The sequence below is a fragment of the Dasypus novemcinctus genome, chromosome 27 (genome assembly GCF_030445035.2).
Source record: "Dasypus novemcinctus isolate mDasNov1 chromosome 27, mDasNov1.1.hap2, whole genome shotgun sequence".
Classification (NCBI taxonomy): Eukaryota; Metazoa; Chordata; class Mammalia; order Cingulata; family Dasypodidae; genus Dasypus; species Dasypus novemcinctus.
The window spans coordinates 8,381,645-8,406,429 of record NC_080699.1 but is presented as its reverse complement, the minus strand read 5'-3'; the positions used below and the strand labels follow the sequence as shown (position 1 = coordinate 8,406,429).

The window sequence follows — 24,785 nt, the reverse complement described above, 5'->3', positions numbered from 1 at the left end:
CTCAATAAAGCCATTTAAAAAATACTATTAATATCTATGAGGCTCGTTTGAAAATTGCACAGGTGGTAGTTAAAAATTCTCTCCTCACCTTGTAGAAAATTACTTCTTTTCCATTCACATTTTTTACTCACTTTTAAAAATTTCTCCAAAATGTGTATTCATATACACGCTTACAAAAATTTGACTAATTAAGAGACTGGGTTTAAAATTTGGCTATATCACTTGCCAACAAGTTACTTAAAGCCTTTAGCCCCCTTTTCTCATTTGTAAAATGAAAATGATAATAGTAATAGCAATTTCTTACTGTGCCAAGGACTGTTCTAATAACTTTATGTGGATATGTCAATTAATCCTCACAACAACCCTGTGATTCAGGTACCACTTTTATTTAAATTTTCCAGATCAGGAAATTGAGGCAGAGAGGATTTAAGTAATTGTTTAAGGCCCTAGTTATACACCCAGTCTGATTTTAAGCTGAAACTGATAGTTTTAAACTCTGGAATATTAATAAGCTGGAAGACCCAACACTGGTAATTCTAGTATTCCCCTCATAGGGTTGTGCTTAGTAAGTGAAATTAAAAAGGGAAGCTTTTAGGACAAGGCCTGGCATACTTAGGAGATGTTAGCTCTTACCAATTGCTACACAGTAAAAAGTAAAAACCTCCCTTTATCTGTATTCCACTGCACTCCCCTCCCCCAAAAAATTCACTATTACACAGAAATTTTATATTAAAAACATTTTAATGTAAATGAAATAATAGTAACTATATTGTTTAGTTACTTGCTTTTAACTTACCCATATGTCTTTTGGATACTGGAAGACGTTTACATGACAGTACAAAACTGGTATTCCATATGGAAGAAAAGGAAACTTCACCCTTTACCAAGTACAAAATAAATCCCTAACTGATTAAAGACATGTAAAACAAAGAAAAAGAACCATCATTTTTTACATTTTTGTGTTTAATTTTCTGATATGTAATTCATTATTTAATCAAAAAATCAGGAGGTATATGAAGGTATACAATGAAACTCCCCTGTCCTCCATCTGCCTAGTGTTTCTCCAATTTCAACCAATTTGTTCCTTTTTTTTTTTTTAGTGGTAAAAGGGAAATTTTATTTGTATATATTTTACCACAATAAGCTATTTAAAAATTGTATTTAAGGAACAATCATTAAATAGTGCTTCTGAAATTAAAAATATGCAAACTAAAATAAAAAGAACAATTAAATAATGTGGTTAAAGATGAAGTTTAAATATTATCCCCAAAAGTAGAATAACAACAGAGACAGTCATTAGGAAACAGAGCAGTTCCCAGGGGGAGCATTTTGGAAACACAGGGAGAGGGTATTGTTGTCATAGGGATTTGTATTGCCTTTTTGATGGCATGGGTGGTAGGCACTAGAAGAGTGTAACCAACTTTTTCTTAATGATCCAGATAGTAAATATCTTTGGTTTGTGGTCTCCCTCAAAACTACTCCCTGTTGCCTTTGTAGTACACAACAGACATAAACAATACATTAATTATCGGTATGCCTGTGTTCCAGTGCAGCTTTGTTCATAAAACAGGAGCTCTTCCCACAGGCCTCATCTTACCCAGCCCCGAGCTAGGGCATTCTGTGAGGCGTGTTAGCAAAATTCACTTCAGCAATGCATTTCTTTGATACTGTAAGGATAGAAATAAAGGGAGATAGTAAATAAACAAATAAGCATTTTAGTACCACCTTTTTTGGCAGAAATGGGAAAGCTGCCATCATATTTACATGGAATCACGAGGGGCCCCAGAGAGACAAAACAATCGTGAAAAAGAAGGAAGTTAGAAGACTCAATCTTCCTGATGTCAAAACCTGCTACAGGGAAGCGGATTTGCCCCAATGGCTAGGGCGTCCACCTACAACATGGGAGGTCCAGGGTTCAAACCCAGGGCCTCCTGACCCATATGGTGAGTTGACCCACGCGCAGCGGGGAGGCGGGGAAGGAGAGAGAAATAAATTAAAAATAAATCTTAAAAAAAAAAAAACCCACTACAAAGCTACATTACTCAAAATAAGGCACTACTATCATAAGTGTAGGCATATAGAACAATGGAATAAAATTAATTTTTTTAAAAATCCACATACGTATGGACAAATTATTTTCAACAAGAATGCAAAGTCCATCTCATGGGTAAATAATAGTCATTGCAACAAATTGTACTGGGAAAACTTGAGAAAAAAATTAAATTCATTATCTTTATCTACCACATAGGATTCCTGGTAGACATTTAACTTTGAGCATTACCCCAGGATCTTCTATTCTGAAGAGTGCACCTGTTCTATAAAGCATGTGGCCCCGTGTTCCTCTACCGTGCGCACGGGTAGGAAACCCAGGCTTGTCAGACACTGTGACTGATACGCGGATGGCTCCTTTAAGCTTGGGGAAAACGATGGCCTGTAGCAAATTTGGTAAAGATGCTGGAACTACCTTGGAGGAAGGCATGAAAAGGCCGAGAGGTAGGGAGACTGGAGTCGATGATTATGTAGAACTAGAGACTCTACCAAGTGGCCATATCGCCTCAGAGGGCCAAGAGGATAACTTCTTTGCTAAAAGAGTAAGGAATTAAGGACTAGGTCAGTGACTGCAGCATGTTAAGAATCTTATTCCAGGCTCTCCTTTGTAGACTGAGTTTTATAGTAAGGAAGGCTGTTCTGAAACTATACCCCACCAGGTTGGAGGCAGACTGGACATAACTGCTGCACCAGCCAAGAGAGATGGCCGGAGTCTCTAACTCACAGCCACGGTCTCTAACTCACAGCATGAGGTCTCTAATCCATAGATTCCATCTTTAACTCATAGCCCAGTACCTAACTTACAGCCTGGGGTTCTAATACACAGCCTGGGGTCTCTAGCTCAGAACCTGCATCTCTAACTCACAGTCTGGATCTCTAACTCACACCCTGAGGTTCTAACCCACAGCCCAGGTTTCTAACTCACACCCCGGGGTCTCTACCTCACAGGGATCTGTGGTGCTGGCAGCAGACCTTGGTGTCCCAAGGGACAACAAACATTTCAAGAGCAGGTGAGCAGAAGGCTGACATCAGCTGCAAAAATGAGAACTCATGGTCTCTCACCCAGTTTCCAGACCGAACCACTTCTCAGACTCAGAGTCCATCAACTGAAAGGAAGACCGGATCCCCTTTGAGGAAGAATATAGCAATTCTCCTAATCCTTTCCCAGAAGGTCATTTACCTGGATGCTATAGACTTGGGAACTTTGCAGAGAAGGAGAATACCCAGATATTTCAAAAGCTATTAGATAAAGAATCTGAACAGATGCTGATAGCCTGGAGACACTAAATGGCATCTTGCCCTCCCCCATTAGAATAAGGAAGTACAGAAGCTTCTTGATAAATCAAGTCCTGGCCCAGGTCCACCACACGATGGGATCAATGGGTACATGGACAGACCTGTGGTATTTGCCTCACCCCCAGCTGAATCCTCAAGGTGGACATTCTTAACATCTGGCAGAACCCTCATATTATAGATCAAGAGCCATAACGGTAGAAAAGGCCAAGTGCAAGTCCAAAACTTCCCCAGCTATTCAGGCAAGATAGAAAGTAGAAGCGACCTGATGACCAAGCTGGAAGGGGAGAAATTGGTGCTGCATTTAAAGACTTAAGTTGTGCAGGGCCGGTGTTCCCATCATCTGCCTGTTTTGATTCAAAAATCTGAACCCTACAAAAACTGGATGGGTCATTGTGGATGATGGTAGACTCTCATAAAATTATCTAAGTTTAAACCCCAACCCTGGCTATTGCCAGATGTCTTTTTGCAGGTTGTTGGTTTGTTTGTTTTGCTAACACAGATTGAGACAGCATCTGGCACTTGGTGTGTTGCTATTAACACTCATTAGGGAAGAGAATCAGGAGCAATTAGCAGTCACCCAAAGAAATCAGCCATACTTATCCACCAACTTCCCCGGGGTTATGTCCATGCTCCTGTTCAAGAGTCACAATACATTCTGAATGGACCTTTATCAGATTGGCAGTCGTCAAAATAGCGCCTTGTCCTATTATATGGATGTCATCGATGTCACGTTAACTGGACTTGGGAAGTAGGAAGTGGCAAGTATTTCAGGTGCCTCCAGTAAGACATGTAGAGAGTAACCCTACAAATATTCAGGAACCTGCCACCTTGGTGAAGTTTTTAGGGTCCCGTGGTCATATGAAATATCCTCTCAGTGTCCATCGACCAATGAATGAATAAACACAATGTGGTATATACATATAATGGAATATTATTCAGCCATGAAAAAGGAATGAAGTTCTGATGCATGCTACGAAATGGATGGACTTTGAAGACATTACGCTGAGTGAAATAAGTCCAACAAATAATGTATGATCCCCTTTTATATGAAATAGACAGAATAAACATATTCATGAAATCAGAAACTAGAATACAGGTTACCAAGGGCCAAATGGGGAGTGGAATGGTAAATTCATATTTAATTGATGTGGAGTTTCTATTTGGGGTGATGGAAAAGTTTTGGCAACGAATGATGGGGACAGAAGCACAACCTCGGGTATGTATTCATAATTAATACCACTGAATTGTATAGTCCAAGGCGTGATGCTTCCAGCAGGCTGAGTGCTGAGGAATACATTTGGTGGTGATGGGCAGAAACCCATTTGGTCCAGAGGGAGAAGCTTATATCTTAGGCAAGGATAAATTTCTGGGTGATCGTGAACGGCTCGACTAGGTGATGAGGGTCTGGAAGGAGCAAGATGAGAAGATCAGAGACAAGAGGGCTGGGAAGTAGCAGCTGAATGAACTGATGGAAGAAAACACAAAACGCCCGGGTCTTTGCATCTCAGTGCCCAGGCAGCGTAGCTACTGAGGCTCGCACTGCGTACGGATGGATGGGGTGATCCAGCCAGGGGGGCCAGGCAGCCTCTGCTCATGTCCCCGGTAACAGGCGTGGAGGCCCGCGAGCCCCAGCAGGGCCGAACCAGCTGCTGCGGCCGCAGGTCAGCGTGGAGCCGGCCACCGAGCCCTGGCTATGGCCCTTTCTCAACGAGACCCACCCGGCGGCCAGCGGATGATGGACTCGTGCCCCTTCCACCCCAAGGGGCAGCAGTTCCTGCCATCCGGGCTCGCCCGTTGCAGGCCCGGGTCTGCCCCCACTGCCCTCCGCGCAGGTGCCCGCGTGGCCAGGCGGTGCCAGGGGTGTCCTGCTCCGCAGTTCTCGGTCCCTGGGCCAGTGTCCTCACCACTCCTGGGCCCCCCTGTGCTGTGACGACCTTCCCGTCACCTTGCCAGCCTCCCGACCGTAGATTGTCCGTCCTGTTCCTCCCGAGTTCCTCGGCCCTGCTCCAGGGCACTTACTGGATAAGCATTGGTGAGTAAGTGAATGAACAGACCGCACGAGAGTGTGCGACGAAAAGCTAAGCCAGACGAGGGCAGAGGCAGGGGCTCTGGAGAGCCCTGGGACCCCAGTCTCCAGGTGCAGCCCCTGCTGCAGGCACCACAACAGACTAGGGTGACTTTCTAAGCACCTTGGGCTCAGGGACAGAGACGCAGACAGGACAGTGTTTTATCATCTCTTTATTATTATTTTTTAAAGATTTAATTTATGTATTTCCCACACCCCTGTTGTCTGCTCTCTGTCCACTCGCTGTGTGTTCTTCTGCGTCCTCTTGCACTGGGAAACTATGCTCTTTTTTGTTGCATCATCTTGACGCATCAGCTCTCCGTGTGTGCGGCGCCACTCCTGGGCAGGCTGCCTTTTTTTTCTCATAGGGTGGCTCTCCTTGCAGGGTGCACTCCTTGTGCGTGGGGCACCCTTACATGGGGGCCCCCCTGCATGGCACAGCACTCTTTGCATGCAGCAGCACTGCACATGGGCCAGCTTGCCACATGGGTCAGGAGGCCCTGAGAATCGACCCCTGGACCTCCTATATGGTAGGCAGACACTCTGCCAGTTGAGCCACGTCCACTTCCCTCTTTATTATCAATAACCATGATATCCCAGTTAGAAATCTGCCCTGCGTCTCCATAGCCCTAGCAACCTGGGCAGAGCCGAGCAAGACAAACACACAATACATGTTCGCAGAATGGATGAGTTAAGGAAAGAGATGGAGCCTGGAATACTGAAAGGAATACATGCTTATCAGAGAGGAAGGCTTGGATTCAAATCCTAATTATTAGCTCCATAACTTTGGGTATAAAATAGATAATACCTACCTGTATTACACAGGACTCGTTTGATTGAAAGTGTCAGAAAACCAATCCAAACTAGTGCAATCAAAAACAAATAAAGAGAAATGTGGAGAAATCGTATCAGCTTGCATAATTGGGAAATCCAAGTAGTGTAACTGCCTTCAGGTCTGGCTGAGTCCAGGGGTTCAAATGATATGATTGGAAATCTGAAGACCTCTGCTTGTCTTTATTCTCAGACAGACATTCTCCAGGATGGAACAAGACGGCTCCCAGACCTCCAAGATCGCATGGTCCTTGTAACTCGTGTTCCAGAAAGGAGGACAAGATCCTCTTTCAGCCACTGTCTACGTCAGCCCCCGAAAAGCCCTCTTGTTGGTCTTCTAGTGGCACCTGCAGCAAGAGTGTGTGAAGAGTTATTCAGTTCAGGGAGTGCCAATTCACAAAAGGAAAAATTACCAGGCAGACAAAGGAGTAACATGTGCACAATTTTAACTTTCAGGGTTGATGTGAGAATTAAATGAAAAATCGCATGTCAAGCACTTACTAAACAGTAATAGGCACTCAACGAATAGTAGCTATTATTAATAACAAAGCTTTTAAGAGGAATAGAGTTCAACGTAATTACAACCATTACACATCCAAGTCTAACTGTGTCCTTTTCAAATGCCAAAGGACACCATCACTACTTTTCGAATGTTGGACTTGTGTGTCACACTGTACCAATTTAAAGAACACAAGAAATTACGCTAGTATAACTGAAAACTAAGGAGCAGACTTGGCAGTTGCAATATTTAGAAATAGGCCATGATTATGACTTATGAAAATAGTTTCTGAGAAACCTGATATAATAAAACTGGCTCTTAAAGTTAGTTTTGCTCTCTTAATTGCTTGCTGATTAAAAACAAGAACACTAAACACAGTGTGCTGCCCTGGACTGGATCCCAGCACAGAAAAAGGACATTAGTGCAAAAACTGGTGGAATCCGAATAAAGACAGTAGTTAAGTGAATACTTAGGTACTATTATTCATGTTAATTTAGTAATAATTGGTTTATTTTTATCTATTAATAATTAGGATGCTAATCCTTATTGACTTCTTCATGTTGATAAATATATCAGGGTTATCTAAGATGGTAGCAGTAAAGGAAGAAGGGTGAAGGGTACTTGAGAACTTTCTGCTCTATCTTCGGAACTCTTCTTCAAATCTAACATTATTTCAAAATAAAAAGGTTTTTTTTAACAAAATGAACAAATATCAAAGGATTATTTACCATGTTAACAAAGCTTTCTAAGGCCATCTGGTGTCAGAGCACAGAAATCTTGTGAGAGGAGCTGCAAAGTAGAGGATACAGAAAAAAAACAAGTCCCAGCTCTTACAGAGCTTATACTCCTACTGAGGCAGAAAATAACCCTGAAATATCTTGCAAAGCAATATTTCATGCCATGACAGAGTCAGTGCCCTGCAGCGCTTAAGAGCACGTATTGCCTATATCTGCCACATAATAGCTATTAGGCAAGTGGCCTGAACTCTTTGTCAAATGACCCAGGAACTTATAGTCCTGGACTGTGTTGTAATTCTAGATGTGACTACCATCCCCTCACAAACCCATCACAGTGGTGGTGGGTGGGTCAGCCAAACAATAGTTCCACCAAAATTGCCACCCAAAATGAGGAAGCAAAAATGACAAAACACTAAGGACATTGGAGGGAAGATTTGATGGGTTCAGATGGCAAGAAGAAAACAAAAAGTGAAGGAGACCTGCTGACCAAGCGTGTGGTTAATTTGTGGCCAGCTTGGCCAGGTGCTGGTGGCCAGTGGTTTGGTCCAACACTGGCCGAGATGCTGCTGGGGAGGGATTTTGTAGGTGGCATGAGCATCTGCAGTCAGTTGACCTTAAGTCCAGGAGATAACCCTCATCCAACCAGTTGAAACTGAGAGTCCCAGAGAGAAGGAATTTGGCCTCAAGACTGCACCCTCTTCTCTTCCCTGTGATTCCAGCCTGGTAGCCTTCCCTATGGATTTCGGATTCAAGACTTCTACATCACTCTTCCCAGGATTTCCAACCTCTGGCATGACCTGTGGGTGGACTTGCCAGCCCCAACAATCCTGTGAGCTGATTCCTTAAAATAAATCTTAACACTTGTACCCTCACGGGTGAGCGGGGGTAGGAGGAGGGACGTGGGATAGATACGTAGCAGCAGAGTGAAGTGGTTAAGACGCTAGCCTGAGGAGCCACATGGTCAGGTTTAAATCCTGGCTCCAACACCCAGGAACCGGTGAGATCCTGGGCAAGGTACTCACCTTCTCTGCCTGTTTCTTCATCTGTAAAATAGGATTAAACAACAATTCCTACCTCATAGGATTTGGAAGATTAAAGACACAGAAAGCATTAGAAAAGTATCTCAAAAAAAAAGTTATCGTTAGTCCTGACATGTCAGTTAATCCTTTTATTATCTTTTGGCCTAATAATTTAATGAGGAAGTATTTTTTATTAAACAAAGATAAATTATTGATTAAATGCAAATTTTGCAGGAATCATTCCAAATGAAATGTAAGATATCAAACAAATTTCCCTGCTGTGGTGAACTACGTTAGACCATATTCCCAGAACCTCTCAAAGGTGCCTGAGTAGAAAAGTTTGAAAAGCACAATTACAGGAAATTAAGGAACTAGTGGCAAGACCGTTTACAAGTGACAAAGATCCAGACTAATATGATCCCTTGGCATGACGACGCAGGGCGTGTGCGAATGGAGATGGGGGCGGATAGGAGCAGCCCCTCCAAAGGACTTCTTCACTGATGCCCGAAGTTTCTGGACAAGCAGGTGACTGTCCTCCATGATAGACACAGAATTAAAGACGAGGTCCCTTGGGAATGTTAGCAGAGGCTCAAGAACACACCAAGGCCATGACCACAAGAGAAAATGGCCTGAAGAAGCTGCCTCCTGTGAGCCGCAGCTGTGGCCTCGTGAGAATCACAGGGCATCCAGCCAGGGGACAGCAGCCAGAGCCAGCTGATTCAGAGGCAGGTGTCCCCATCCCTCCCCTTCCTGGGGTAACCCCAAGACCTACTCTACGAGGCTTTCTGCAATAATTATTGTGGTTTTGACTTTGCAAACTGCTTGAAGTTGTGGGTAGGAACAAAGAAAATCCCAAGAGCCATTCTGGCTTGAAGCATCATTCTAATTCACTTTCTTTTTTTAATTTATTTATTTCTCTCCCCTTCCCTCCCCCCATTGTCTGCTCTCTGTGTCCATCACTGTGTTCTTCGGTGTCCACTTGCATTCTTGTCATGCAGCACCGGTAAACTGTGTTGCTTTTTTTGTTGTTGTGTCACGCTGCTACGTCACCTCCCCATGTGTGTGGTGCCCCTCCTGGGCGGGCTGCGCTTTTGTCACATGGGGCGGCTCTCCTTGCAGGGCACATTCCTTGCGCATGGGGCATCCCGATGCGGGACACAGCCCTGCGTGGCACAGCACTCCTTGCAGGCATCAGCACTGCACGTGGGCCAGCTCACCACACGGGTCAGGAGGCCCTGGGTATTGAACCCTGGACCCTCCATATGGTAGGCAGGTGCTCTATCAGTTGAGCCACAACTGCTTCCCACGTTTTCAAGGTCAATCTAAACAGAGCAAGCAACATTCCCAGAGTAATTGATTGAGAGACAAGAATATTCCCATCAAAAGTACACTCACAATAATTGTTGCCAACAGTTTTGGATACAATCTGAAGTATATTATTTGCTCCTCCGTATTTTTTTCAATCACAAAAAAAAGGCAAGCTAGTCATAAGTATAAATGAACGCTACACAGACTCTAGCTGGGGTTCATGCTATCTGATGAAACTGAGGAGCTAAGATCTTGTTTTGCCAGTAGGCACAGAGTCCTCCAGAGAAATAACTCTCTTTGTTTAGAAAAATACCTTGATAAGCTGCTTGGCTCTGGAAAGAGCCCTGAGAGCTTGGATTTGAAAGAGACAGCCTGGAGATTATTACTCATTTTTTTAAAATGAGTGAGAGTTTAGGGACAAGCAGAAATAGGAAAAGTCCCACTGCAGGGGAAAATGCAGAGGATTAGCTGGTGAGAGATATTTTTTAGGAACAGTGAAGCTTAATATTAAATTTTAAGTTATTTAGAGCACGGTGCTGGAATGTATCCCTCTTCCCATTACCCTCTGCTTTCCAGTAAAATCTATTCCACCGAGCTGCTGAGAAGCCCGTGGAGGAGGTCAAGCATAAAGAGGCACGTCCCTCTTTGGGTTTTGGGTTGGGGCAAAGACAATCACTTCAATTGTACAAACGTTCCACACCAATGCAAGGTATAATAATAGGGCGGTATGCAGGAATCCTGTATTTTAAATATGATTGTCTGTAAACCCACAATTTCTCTAATAAAGAAAAAAAAAAGATGATCATTTCTACTTTCTGTGGTGTAATTTCTAAAAATTGCCCCTGATGAAAAAAAAAATGTCTAAGCTTCCCCACTGGGACGGTATTGCTCAGTAGTTGAGCGCCTGCTTCCCATGCACAAGGTCCTGGGTTCAATCCCGGGTACCTCCTTAAAAGAAAAGAGAGAAAAAGAAAGCTTCTCCTCTTGCAAGCAGGGGAGGTGAGCTTGACTAAGCAGCGTCCAGATTCTGTCCAAGCTGTGTTTAGGGGAAGGGAAGGGCTGGAGAGAAACGGAAGAGCCGGGTTCTGATTCTGCAGTCTGCTTTGGGTGGTGGGGAGAGGAGGACATCCGGCGGGGACACTGAGCTGAGGCTGTGTCCTCCGCGCCTCCTCCCCTCTGCATGCACCGCCTCGCGCAGTTCCCATGTCTGGGGCTTTCCTGCAGCTGGTGCCTGGACCTCAGGACAGGGCGAGGGCCCTGCAAGGCCAGGTCGTTGCAGCAGCTCACGCTCCCCTTGGGACAGGCTCATTGGCGCCATGTCCAGCCTCACCCTGACCCAGCGAGAGGCAGCGAGAGGCCACTCACAGCGTCAGCGGCATCTGCCAAGGCTGGCCACTGCCGTCCTCTCCTCTTCATAAACCCATCATCCCCCGAATGCGAGAAGTTTGCATGCGTTTAAAATGAAAGCTGTGTCACTGGCCCTAAGGCCTGATTTACCCCCTTTCAATCTTTGTGACTCCTCCTTCTGTGGATGTATTCTGCTGCCCATACTGAACACCCAAAGGTTTTATTGATAAAGGCAACAAATGCTTTCTTTGTGTAAAGAGTCAATAAATGCTATGAGGAGGAGACTTCTTTGAGTGGTTATCACAGAGCATCACATTGTAATACTTGTCACTTCGTCTTGTCTCAGAAAACACTGGTGTTACCAATTAAAAGGTCTGGGACAAAATCATTTAAACCTTCTATTTTTCTCTTAGGCGTAATCGTCCACTCATTAGGCTGGGTTCCTGTGAAAGAAAAAGACATGACAACACATAGAGATTCCTAGCGTAATAATGACAACCACCATACTAGCTAGCACTTTACTGGGTTCCAAAAGCAACCTAAGCCTTTGGCTGGTTTAATCCTCACCCCAGCTAAGCAGCAAGGTGATATCCTCATCCTGCAGATAAAGAACCAAGGCCCTGAGAAGCTCAGCACTTTGCCAACACGGCACAGAAGGAACAGAAGGAACCTGGCCAGGGTGAACGACCCCTCTTTAACTGGTAACAGTTAAGGCAGTCTTGTAAGAATACCAAAGCAATCACACTGACACAGGGGACAAAAAAAGAAACAAAAAGGGAAAAACTGTCAAAGACAAGGCATGGTTTTCCTCCTTTAGACATCTCTCACAAACCTGTATCTAAAGTCCAGATCCCGCTCGTGAGCTCTAGAACTGAATCTCCAGCTGAAACCGTAAATTCACTATGTTCCAAATTGATGTCATTGTTTAATCACAGCCAGGTCCATGTTCCCTTTGGAAAATCAACTCCTTCTTCGGTCTCTGGTCAGCCTTGACTCAGGAACGTGTCACTACCATGCACCACGTGCACCAAGTCACTCCCCTGCTTATCTCCTCCTCACGCCTCCAGTTGATCGTCCTGAAGTCGTTGGTTCTGTTTTTTTAAATCAGTCCTACCTTGTAGCTTTGTCCTGAATTCCCTTCCTCTTTTCCATCACTACAGTCTCAGTCTTTTGAAGAGCCTCGTCCTCCACTTCCCACCTGGTTGATACAATACCTTTTACTTGGTCAGTCTGCCTCTCCAAAGCTCTCTGCAGGGAGCCAGGTCCCCTTGCACAGTCCATCTCCAGAGCAACTGGCAACATTTTCTCACAGTGGTATGAATCTGATCGTGCTACTTTCTTCCTTCCGAGCATCCACTGAGGTGGTTTAGGATAAAGCCCCAACCCCTGGCATGCAAGGCTGACCCTTCACAACTTGGCCACAGCCCGCTTTTCCAGCTGCACGTTGTGACTCACTCTTCATGTTCTTCTCCTTCCCATCTCCTCTTTCCCAAGATAAATCCCAGTTAGCCTCAAAACTCCAGCTAAAATTCTGGTTCTTTCCCCAGTTCCCATGGGAAGGACTAGCTGCTCCTTTCTCCGTACTTTGGTACCGTGGTGGATCCTAAGCATTTGTCATATAATTCTGTGATGGTTTACCTCCCTCTACTCAGGAGCACACGGCTGCCCAAGGCAGGGGCGGACACGTGATCCCACTGGATCATTGTTTCACTAATTGCAAGTTAGATAAGTGAGAGGAGACTTTCTCCTTATCCTAACATGAATACTCAAGGGAGTTACTAAAATCTATTAAAGTGGTTGCAATTTGTAATGCTCTTTGAATTACTAAAAATAAACAGAAATATAAAAAAAATAAAATCTAGGGAATGAAGGACTTGTGATTTTAATTCAATGCTAAGGTCACTGAATCACCTCATACAACTCATTGTTGGCTGATCCAGGGAAATTCCATAAATATCCTTCTTATTCTACAAACATGTATTAGGTACCTGTTACATGCCAGGTGCTGACTCGCGTACCAAGTCCTCAGTAGAGTTGAACTCCTTTACCACTCTAACTACACAGAGCCAAAACATGTCTTTAGAGAGAGAAAATTTAATTAAATTATCTGGAAATGTTACCTTTGCTGACACACTGTGTGAAATCTCTAGATTCTTAAAGAAATATCTGAATAATTAAATATTCTAGTTCTAGATTATTTACAGTATAACTCATGGTATATTATAGCCAAAAGTCATGGTGCTCCCTCAAGAAATATATAACATGATGGAGACAAACCTGATACAGACTAAAGAAGCGGTGTGGTGTGCTAGAAAGATCCCTGGACTGGCAGTGGCCCTGATTAATCTATCTTGACCTCAATTTCATCTTTGATAAATGAAGTTGTTGGACTAGAACCCCTAGATCAAGGGCCCTTAACTGCTATCCCTAAAATAACCCTTATGTGTATAGAGCTCCTCCTGTGATCCTGTACCCTGGGCTTGGTAGCAGCTGGAGTCAGAGTGACTGGAAGGAAAGGATTATATGAAGTGATTTCCAAATCGAAGGTCCAGCTTTGGGGAAACCAATTACCACAGAAGGTGAAGGCTGACAGATGAGACAGGTGAACAGTCAAGTCCATGTGTAAGTGTTTGGCATCCCCCCTCCCCCAGTCAAGAGGAACCAGGAGCAGTGTTGACCACCGAGAAGAGGAGTAACCTGGCTGTGGAAGGCTCGGAGAAGGGAATTCTTACTGCTTCCTCTACAGTAACGGGAAGACGAGGAGACGCAGCCAGGCTCTGGGTGGCCACCGGCCCAGTCTGGCACAGCCCTCCCATCTCCCACCTGCCACCTGTGCCCTCTATAAAGGACCGCAGATGTTGGCCATTTCTCTCTCTTGACCGGGGTGGCCGTCACAGGGCTTTAAGATTGTGTGGTTATTTGTATGTTGTATGCACTTTTCTATACATGTCAAAAACTTTTTTCAAAAGTTAAGATACAGGGTGTCATAACGTTTTGCATCATGCTCCAGAGAATTTAACAGAATCAAATTGCTGCAGAGCAATTAGATTCTGGCAAATAAAATGGGTTTTCTCACTGAGTCAATGTATACAGCAGACAAGAAGAAAAAAAGAAAAGTCGTTTGAAAGACAAATACCTTGTGTGCTTCCTGCAAATAAGCACACAGCACTTCCTCGTTGTCACTGATGAAAAATGGCCCTCACTTTTAAGTTTCTGTAGACCCTGAAAAGAAAACAGTCAAATGAGTCACCCATTCCCACAATCAGCTGAGAAGCTATATAAACATTCCCAAACTCTAGCAGAAAGCCCTGCACTGATCATGATGCCCGGGAACACTCGGCTCTGGAGGGCAGCTGTGCAGCTGGCGGCAGTGTGCGCTGCGTGCCTGCTGCCCGGGCACCCGGCCCTGCCGCTGCCCCAGGAGGCGGCAGGTGTGAGCGAGCAGCAGTGGGGAAAGGTTCAGGTATGTCCCAGCCCCCGGGCCACCCTGGGGCTCCGGGGTCTCGCATCGGCACGAGGAAGCGAGGCTGCCAATTATTTGTCCTTCTACGTTGGCACTGCCGGGCATTCTCTTTTCCACTGTTGTTCTGACTAGTAAGCAAGGCATGCTTTATGCAAGTAGCTGCTAAGAGCAGGTGTTAGAGCCAGCCCAAACTGGGTTCACGGTCCAGCTCTTCCACCAGGTAGATGAACTTGGGACTGTTACTAAAGTTCTCTGAGCTGTAGTTTCCCAACTGGGACATTGGAGGTAATAGTCTCAACCACATAGGGGCTGCGGCGAAGCATTTGGCATACTAAATTGTGTATGAAACATTGTTCATACTAAATAAAGGTATTGTTATTTATCGTAAATAGGTTTTCATAAAGAGCATACAGTGTTGCCTCTTTAGAGGAGAGCAACTTGTGACAACAGAAATGTTCTTTCCAATATCCTACTCAATAATAAGCAGTAGACTTAGTGTAAATAATTATTATTGGTAAAATAATGGGATGTTTGCTCTTAAATATTAGTTATAAATTTAAATTTTAAGGATAAGAAAAGTCAAGTGTTGTTTCATATCTAATGCTGGCTTTTTAAAAAGTCCAACTGATAGAGTAAATCATGAAATTACTGATATTTGGTTCTTTTTTTTTTTTTAGAGATTTATTTATTTACTTATTTCTCTCCCCTTCTCCCCCCTGCCCCAGTTGTCTGTTCTCTGTGTCTATTTGCTGCATGTTCTTTGTCCGTTTCTGTTGTTGTCAGTAGCATGGGAATCGGTGTTTCTTTTTGTTGCATCATCTTGCTGTGTCAGCTCTCTGTGTGTGCGGCGCCATTCCTGGGCAGGCTGCACTTTCTTTCACGCTGGGCGGCTCTCTTTACAGGGCAGACTCCTTGTGCGTGGGGCTCCCCTACGCGGGGGACACCCCTGCGTGGCAGGGCACTCCTTGCGCGCATCAGCACTGTGCATGGGCCAGCTCCACACGGGTCAGGGAGGCCCGGGGTTTGAACCGCAGACCTCCCATGTGGTAGACGGACGCCCTAACCACTGGGCCAAGTCTGCTTCCCTTGGTTCTTTTTTTTATCTTCAAAACCACAATTGCATGTGGTAAATGATTCTCTAGGATCATTTACAAATGAAAATGATTTGCAAAAGTATTTGGTCTCTTTACTTAGCATACAGGTTGTCAACAAACTAGAGAAAAGTTAGCTAAGTCTAACTGAAAGCAGGAGAACGCATTTCAGGGGTGCTCAGAGGGGGTCTTCGTAAAGTGGTGGCTCTGGTAGGGATGAAATAGATTTTTTGGTTTTAAGCAAGGACTCTTCCTAATTGTCAGGGATGGACAGGAAACATTTTGTTCTGAATGAAGCACAATCACTGGCAGCAGGAAGGGGGCACAATATAAATAAGGCACTTACATACGGCGCATACTCTAGAGAAGTTCTGGGACAAATCACCTTTACCACCTACTCCAAAACCAGACTGCAAAGCGTTGAGCCAACGCTGAAATAACCTCGGCAGCAGTGCTCTCATGCGTCCTATAGCCCTACACATTTCTTCCGTGACGTGGGCTTTGGAGTGGGGGCACTTGGCTCCGTCAGTCACCCGCGGGATGACCCCATTTCACTCCTCTAAGCCTTGTGCAACGCGGTTCCTGTGTCACAGCATGGTTAGGAGATTATATGAGAGAAGGATCTCAAGTTTCTACCACAGTCCCCGGCACATAGCAGGTGCTCAGAAAAACATTTTGAGTTTGCTGCTGCTGTTGTTTCATTCATTTTTTAATTTTTCCAGATTTTAGACTGCCGAAACCCCATCCTCACGTCCAGACGCCGGGGACTTTTTAAGAAATTCCTGGGGATGCAACTGAGCATGGACTAGGCCTGGGGGAGCTGCTTTATCCTGTGCCTTCCCCCAGTGGGTTTTTCTAGGCACTTAACAGTGGAAATGGGACTGGCCTGGGAGTCAGGAAACTCAGGGTCCAGTTCTGTTACTAACTTAGTACTTAGTATACGAATCTGGGCAAATCATTTCATTGCTATGAGCTCCAGTTTCTTCACCCGGAGAATATGCACACTGAACTAAGTCACCCTTACTACCTTCTTCCAGAACTAAAATTGTATGACCCTTTAGATAGGTCATTTCACTTCGGGCTTCCCTGCAGGGCCTCGGGCCCGGGGAGGTCTCGGTCGTAGCCTTTGAGGACATTCTTTTTTATTGGCTCTGACAATCATTTTATTAAGTGCAAAGTGTGTTTTTCCTCAAACCATTGAATGGGATAAAATAGAAACTGAGGAACTCTTCACCTTGGCTCATGAAATGACAATATTAAGTTTTCTCACTGATGCACACTTATTTTACTCAGTGACTCTAACTATTTTGTCTTCAAACCACTGTTTGAATGGGCAAGGAGTGGAGGCAAAGATGTGCAGACCTGTGAGATGAAAGAAGACAATAAATGGTCACCACGTGTCAATTCCTCTCTCCTCAATAGGACTATCTCACAAGATTTTATTCACTTGACTCAAAAACAAGGGATGCCAACAGTTTAGAGGGCAAACTCAAGGAGATGCAAAAGTTCTTTGGCTTGCCTCTAACTGGAACACTAAACTTCCGGATCTTAAAAATCATGCAGAAGCCCAGATGTGGAGTGCCGGATGTTGCAAAATTCTCACTATTCCCAGAGAACCCGAAATGGACGTCCAAAGTAGTCACCTACAGGTTAGTTTTGTTTGGGCTCTTTTTTTTTTTTTTTTTTATTTATTTCTCTTCCCTTCCCTGCCCCCCCCCCCTCCCCCCGGTTGTCTGTTCTCTGTGTCTATTCCCTGTGTCTTCTTCTTTGTCCTCTTCTGTCATTGTCAGCAGCATGGGAATCTGTGTTTCTTTTTGTTGCGTCATCTTGCTGTGTCAGCTCTCCGTGTGTGCAGTGCCATTCCTGGACAGGCTGCACTTTCTTTCGCGCTGGGTGGCTCTCCTTACGGGTGCACTCCTTGCGCGTGGGGCTCCCCTATGCGGGGGACACCTCTGCATGGCATGGCACTCCTTGCGCGCATCAGCACTGCACAGGGGCCAGCTCCACACAGGTCAAGGAGGCCCGGGGTTTGAACCGCGGACCTCCCATGTGGTAGACGGACGCCCTAACCACTGGGCCAAGTCCGCTTCCCTTGGCTCATTTTTGCAAACACAGTAAAGTCCTTCTTTTCCTAAAAGGTCATTTTTTTTCCTCTGCCAGGATCATCTCATATACGCGAGACTTACCACGTGTCACGGTGGATCAATTAGTTGCCAAGGCTTTAAATTTATGGAGCAAAGAGATTCCAGTGAGCTTCAAGAAGGTTAGGTGGGGAACTGCAGACATCATGGTTGGCTTTGCCAGAGGAGGTAAGGCAGATTCTTCTAGGCTAATCCCGTGTGCTATTTTATTTGTTGGTTGGTCATATCAGCACCCTCCCTCCGCTTTTCAGGATATGAAACCTTAAAGATATGTTTTTTAGCTATACTTTTTCTACTCTGTTCATTTAGAGCCACTTTTTATAGCATTGATTGGCAAACTACAGTCCTAGAGCCAAGTCCAGCCCACTGCCTGTTTCTGTAAGGAAAGTTTTGCTGGAACTCAGCCGCACTTTGTTTGCCTGTCATTCATGACTGCTTTCTGGCAACAATGGCAGAGCTGAATAATTGGGTCAGGAGTCATCTAGCCCACTAAGCCTAAAGTACTTACTAGCTGGCCCTTTTCAGAAAGCGTTGGCCAACCCCTGCTTTGCAGCATTAATCATTGAATATATCCAGTGGGACCGTTAAACATACATCTAGCTAAGATCAACGTTAAACCACGAGAGGGATTACAGCTCCCAAAAGGCCAAGGGCCAACTCCAAGTGGCAAGAAAGCAGAAAACAGAGAACTTTCATATTAAGGGGGCTAAAACAGATACAACCCATATACATGCACTCGTATTAATTGCTGATGTTTCATGATGCAAATTTATAGGAAATGGTTGCCCATTTTGAATCACCAGTACTGTAAATTTAGCTGAAATTTGAATGCCAGCCACGGTATTGACAACACCAGAGGAAACGGTACATACAGAAAGCTCTACGTGTGGCATTCCACACTTGTCAAGAGCTGGATAAACTGGACAGGGCTGATACCAATTTGAAGATAAACAAGTCTGGATTTTATATCAAAGGACTATCAAATCCATTTTACGAGGCCTTGAGCAAACATAGTTCTCCAAAAGACTATCTACTCTGCCCACAAATAATAAGCTCGATTTTTAAAAAAAATTTATACTAAATGGTATACAAATTTCCTGCTGAATGTAGTACTCACACTCGTTTCCCCCCCATCTGGCCGAAGTGATCAAATGTAATAAATGCTTACAAGTAACCACACGTTACTGTGAAGGTATTTAAAGTCCCATATCCAGGAAGCCTTCACTATTATAACAGTTAACAGTGATGAAGAGCGGTTTTGTCAAAGAAAAAGGGCCTGTGACAAACATGCGTAGAACAAACACCCAAACCACCTGTGTATACAACCGGCCGCTCGGTCAACAATGCAGACTACGTATGTGGCCAGGGCTTCTCTTTCTAGCCTCAGTAATCATAAACGGGAAAGATAAAAAGACCGGAGATAAATTCCGTCACTAAAAGCAATTACCCCGGTTTCCTTTCAGCTCACGGGGACTATTACCCATTTGACGGGCCGGGAAACACCCTGGCTCATGCCTTCGCCCCCGGACCAGGCTTGGGAGGAGATGCTCACTTTGATGAGGACGAACGCTGGTCTGATGGTAGCGGTTTAGGTATGGAATCCTGCATCTCCTCTGCCACACATTCTTTTAAATATCCCAGACTTCTTACAGTAACTTTCATTGTGTAACTGGTTTAATTATACTATTCATCGAGCCTTTTCTGAGGGCCAACCACTGTACTATGTGCTTCACACAAGTTTCCTTTAACCTATTCCTAATGCTACAGAGTAGATGGAAGCGCAGTCTGCAGTCGGGCACTCTGAGTTCCGTTAGTTAGACCTCCATCGGTCAGGTGCCACGTGTCCCTGGGCAAGCTATTGAACTTCTCTGAGCGTCAGGTTCCTCTTCTATGAAATGGGAATATAAACAGTTCCCACCTCGCAGGGTTGTTGTCAGAATTACATGAGATATGCTCATATGGTGTTTCGCACAGTGCTCATGATATATTAAAGACATAATAAAGTAAATTATGCCTCTTTCTTTATATTTCCCCCAAGTAATTTTTTGGCTGGAGGAGGAAGCGGAACCAAGATGATGTTATTTAAGGATTATATACATATGTGGGCTCATTCACAGCTATTCAGGTCAAAAAGGACCACCCCATGACTCTGTCCTCACAGTCACCCCCTTATGAAGCAGAGATTATGAGACACATCAGAGAACTACTCGAGGACGCTCTGGCTAAAATAACCCTACTTAGAGACAATTCTGAAAAATGGCTAACTGGCCCCGAAAGGGAAATTGGTACTTGTGTTTGGCAATGGGAAATGTCCATGGTTCAAGCAAGGTAGTGATGGGAAATGAGATGCTGCTCTCCTTTCCCATCTTACAAATCTTTTTCATTCTCCTTTCTTCCCACTCAGGGTAAAGTAAAGGCAGCTCTCTTCAATCTCATACACCGTATTTGGAGCACTGAGCACTCCTCAGACTCACAGGCTTTTCCCTTATGTGCAAAGCCTTTCTTTGAGTCTAAGGGATAGAGAAGGATGTATGTAGTACAATTTAATGAATCCAAGACCCAAAACCAAACCCACGCACCAATGCAAGGTGGTGGTGGTGGTGGGGTGATATATGGGAATCATGTACATTGTGCAGGATTGTTTTGTAAACTCACTTCTCTAAATAAGAAAAATTTTTTTAAACAAACCAACCTAGCATTGCCCAGAGATCCTGCCTTTCAGTCAAGGCTTTCTCAAAGTCAACTTTGTCTCTCCTGATTTTCAAGTCACCATCACTTATTAAAGAGCCATTTATTTCCAGATAGTGGGAAACTGTAATAATCACGACCAATCTGCAAGGTGGGAATGACCATTTCTAATTATCAAATGAGGGAGGTCGACCCAGCCACGTGGATTCATTTGCCCAGCGCGGCCCAGCGAGTGAGTCGCAGAAGTGGGTACAAACCCAGCGGCTTGGCTTTCCGCTACAGGAGACGACCGCCTGCCAGTGGCGCCTGGAGGTGCTGAGGGCAGGGAGAGGGAAAACAGGTGCAATACAGGGGCATTTTCAGGACTTGGGAATTGCCCTGAATGACACTGCAATGATGGTTACAGGCCAGTATACATCTTATCATAACTTACAAAATTGTCTGGGAGGGAGGGTAATCTACAATGTGAACTATAATCCACGCTTAGTAGCAACGCTCCAAAATGTGCTCATCAGTTGTAACAAATGTACCACACCAATGAGGGATGTGGGAAAATGTGGGAGGGATATGAGAATCCCCTATATTTTTTATGTAACATTTGTGTAATCTAAGTATCTTTTTTAAAAATTTTAAAAATACATTAAAAAATAAAAAGAATACTACTGCCTAAGTAATTATTAAAGAAGGAAATAGAAAAATATTGTATTTTCTTAAAACATCAGAAGTGGAGATGAGATTAAAGCACTACTATTCTGATTCTTTCTCTAACAATCCCCTCCTCTCAAAAGCCTAAAAGAAATAAGTAAACTTGCAGAATTGAAAGTTGGGTATTTAAAGTTACTTTATGCCACTTCTTCTGTTGTAGGAATTAACTTCCTGTATGTTGCAACTCATGAACTCGGCCATTCTTTGGGGCTGGATCATTCATCAGATCCTAATGCCGTGATGTACCCAATGTATGGGGATGGAGAGCCCCAGGATTTCAAACTTTCACAGGATGACATTGAAGGCATTCAGAAAATATATGGTAATATTGATGATTTCAAATAAGTGGGATTTCACATTATCTCCTGAGCATGGGCTTGGAAGAAAAAGGCTGGGAGGTGGTTATTTATATAGAAAAACATTGTACCTTAAATCCAAAAGCCTATTGATGTGAAATTTAGGATCTGAGATGTCAAAAATTTAACCAAGTTATTTTCTATTATGTAGGTGCTGATGTCAAGTTTTCAGTGATACAGTGCTATTTGGTAAAATTATGAAAATAATATCAAGGATTTTTTCCAAGCAGCCACCCACTCTTTTTAAGTTTTTATTTTGAAATAATTTCAAATTTATGGGATAGTTGCAAAATAATACAAAACCCATACAGAGCACCACAGCATATGGCCGCCCACCCCATACCAAGACCACCAGTAGCAACATTTTTGCCATCCACTCTTCTGCTTTGCTGGGTTCAAATACTTTAGGAGAGTCTCCACCTACAGGAGTGGACCAAAGGAAATAAGACCTTCCACCCTAGGTGCCCATTCCCCAAACTTTGATTCCACGTAACTAGGAGCGATGCTGATTTTTCCTGCTTGTGGGTAAGTGTGGGCAAAGGGGTCCATCACGGACAGCGACCGCTCACAGCTGCTGCCCGTGCAGGTCACGAAAGCTTTAGGATCCCATGTCCATGTCCCATGTCCAGGCTCCCATGTCCAGGTTACACTGTTTTGCTTTCATTAAGTTCCAAATTCAATTTTAACAAATAAGCTGATTTACATTGGCCTAATCAAGTCAGCCAGAAACTGGAATCACAGGACAGGGATAAGACGCATGTCTCTGGATAAAGTTGAGAAAAGTAAGGTTTAGAGGCCAAGCAAACTGTCCAAGCTTGCACAGCTACCGAATGCTTGAGTTCAAGGTCAAACTATGGGTTTTCATACTCTATTAGACCTCCATGCCTGTCATTACTCAGTAACTTTTTAAAAGCAATCCAGAAAAGTGAAAACAGAATGACCTCTTTAAATCTGCAGATATAATTAAGCTTTTCCAGCAAAAGACCAGGACGGTAAGACTACACTGCAGAAAGGTCACAAGAATCTTTGAATAACAGAAGAACAGTGAAACTGCTTCCATTTAATAATATCCTTAGGGGAAATTTCTTCCTTTCAGATAATGGGTTTAAGCTATCAATTGAACCTAGAAGTTACTACAAATCAGCATTTCCCAAATTTTGTTCTGCAGAAAATTAGTTCCACAAAACAATCCTCAAAGAAGGATGCTATGGAGAAATAAGGTCAAGAAACACTATCCACTGTATTTTAGAGCCATAAGATAGTAAAGACTACTGAATAAACTTTTTAACTCAGTGTTTTCCTAATTATAGTCCTTTTAATGGAACACCCTTTAAGACCCACAGAATAGCATTTCAGAAAACACATTCTGGAAAATGCCATTATAACTATACCTTAAAGATTTGATGCAAAGAGCTGCTGCAGTCAGAAAGGCTCACAAGGGGAGCAGGTGTAGCTCAGTGGTTGAGCACCTGCTTCCCATGTACAAGGTCCTGGGTTCAATCCCCAGTACCTCCTAAAAAAAAAAAAGATTCACAAAACACTTATATTGTTGTTAAGGTTATCACAAACAAAAGAGAAAACACTCTCTTCCCCTTACGTAAAACTGTGGGACTCACGGAATTCTTTACAGTACTCTGTAACTGTCTTAGAACCTTAAGGAAAACACAGAGGGATTAAAGAATATTTTGAGGCATACTGATTAAATTTAACAGAAATGAGAGTGGTACATTATATCCTTAAGTATTAGAACCAAAAGGTATCCCTATTCAAAGTTGGACAAATGAAAGTAGGATTTAATTATATAACTTATAAATGTAGGGAGCTCATTCATCCAAAAAGTAAAATGAGCGGACCATATAGATTTTTAAAAATATGCCTGAACTTATGGATGTGAGATGCCCGATGTTTGTTTCAGAATAATAAAAACAACAGCTGAAATGTACCAAACACTTACAGTGTACCCAGCATTTCACAGAATTAACACATTTATCCCAACAACCTAATGAGCTGTTATTATCCCTATTTTACAGATGAGTAAACTGAAGCCAAGAAAAGTTAGGTAGCAGCTTACCTGTAGTCACACGGCTAGAAAATGGTAGAGGTAGGATGCACAGATACCTGGTCGACGGGCCACACTCAGAACCTCCCTACAGGTTTGCCTCCTTAGCCTTCGGAGGCTGTTCTTCCAAACCTTTTCCCAAGCGCAGAAAACGACGCTGGGTGAATGCTGGATTGTACGTCCTACGCCACATCCTGTGCTTTTGTCGTCTTAGTGTGGTTTCTTTGTGTTTTATACCATTTCAGAATGTTATTTTCTCTCTTAACAGGAAAGAGAAGCAATTCAAGTACTTTTTAGAAATGCTGGGGAGACATCCATTCATTTATCGGATTCCATGCCCTTGTTCCCCAAACAGAGTTAATGAACAGTGTTCTCTCCCTTTAGCACTTGCCTCATCTTTCCTTGTACTGTGCATGGTTTTTGCATGTTTCTTTATCCCTTGAATACAAACTCCTTTATGGCACAACTGTGTTTTAGTCACCTGTGATTCTCCTTAAAGCAATTTGTACTTGGTAGACTTCAAGAAATGTTAAACAAATAAAATTTTCATTTATATTTGGGAGCATTGTTTCTGTGATAAGAGAAGACATTTTTGGCATCGCTATACAATGAGCTCAAAGACTAAGGCAAAAAAGGAAAATCCCCCATTATTTTGAGGTCTTTGACTGCCTTCAGCTTCATCAGGTGGGGGGAATGGGAGCGCCACCTCTTTATTGTTCATTGGTGCAGTGCAAAGTTATGCTAAGTGCCCCTTCTCCTTTCGGCCCGTCTTCCAGGAAGTCCAAATCTCCCACAAGATGTCTGAGAATTCCTGGGAGCTTGCTTCTCATAGTAGTGCTGACTCCAAGTTCCTATCCCTGACCTGATTTCACCACCTTCACCTGCCAGCTGCTCTGTGTGGGCCCTTCCCTCTGTCCCACACCAGCCCAGACAGGGCTGACCCTCTTCTCCTTCATTTTCTCCAAATCAGGTCCACGTGGCTTTTGTTAGACTGCAGGCTTGCTGGACATTTGCGTCAACCGTGGGTTTTACATCACACAAGGACAATGACACTGACCCAGATTAAAGCTGGATATTATCCCTGGGGTGGATTGGGGCTGTGTATCCCAGAAGAAAACAGGGTCTTACTCT

At 43.8% G+C, this 24,785-nt stretch overlaps 1 protein-coding gene and 1 long non-coding RNA gene across 2 annotated transcripts; one reads left to right on the top strand and one right to left on the bottom strand.

The window, feature by feature from the left end:
- Positions 1-786: 786 nt before the first annotated feature.
- On the bottom strand, positions 787-14,447 carry LOC111762837 (uncharacterized). The gene is made up of 3 exons (XR_002795850.3): positions 14,288-14,447; positions 6,223-6,588; positions 787-1,667 (listed from the first exon to the last, which is right to left on the bottom strand). It is a non-coding gene; the product is annotated as an uncharacterized lncRNA (long non-coding RNA).
- A 9-nt stretch (positions 14,448-14,456) lies between these two features.
- MMP7 (matrix metallopeptidase 7) lies at positions 14,457-24,209 on the top strand. Its single transcript, XM_004452863.5, has 6 exons — positions 14,457-14,614; positions 17,128-17,354; positions 17,866-18,014; positions 19,310-19,438; positions 21,400-21,561; positions 23,923-24,209. The coding sequence occupies exons 1-6, from the start codon at positions 14,471-14,473 to the stop codon at positions 23,949-23,951; spliced, it is 840 nt and encodes a 279-aa protein (XP_004452920.1). The 5' UTR covers positions 14,457-14,470; the 3' UTR covers positions 23,952-24,209.
- The last annotated feature ends 576 nt before the right edge of the window (positions 24,210-24,785 follow it).

Bases quoted from the DNA above. Each gene is read 5' to 3' on its own strand.
- MMP7 (XM_004452863.5), top strand. From the start codon at position 14,471: ATGATGCCCGGGAACACTCGGCTCTGGAGGGCAGCTGTGCAGCTGGCG. The intron at 14,615-17,127 runs GTATGTCCCAGC...TCTCCTCAATAG, and splicing joins AGCAGTGGGGAAAGGTTCAG to GACTATCTCACAAGATTTTA. The intron at 19,439-21,399 runs GTATGGAATCCT...CTTCTGTTGTAG, and splicing joins GTCTGATGGTAGCGGTTTAG to GAATTAACTTCCTGTATGTT.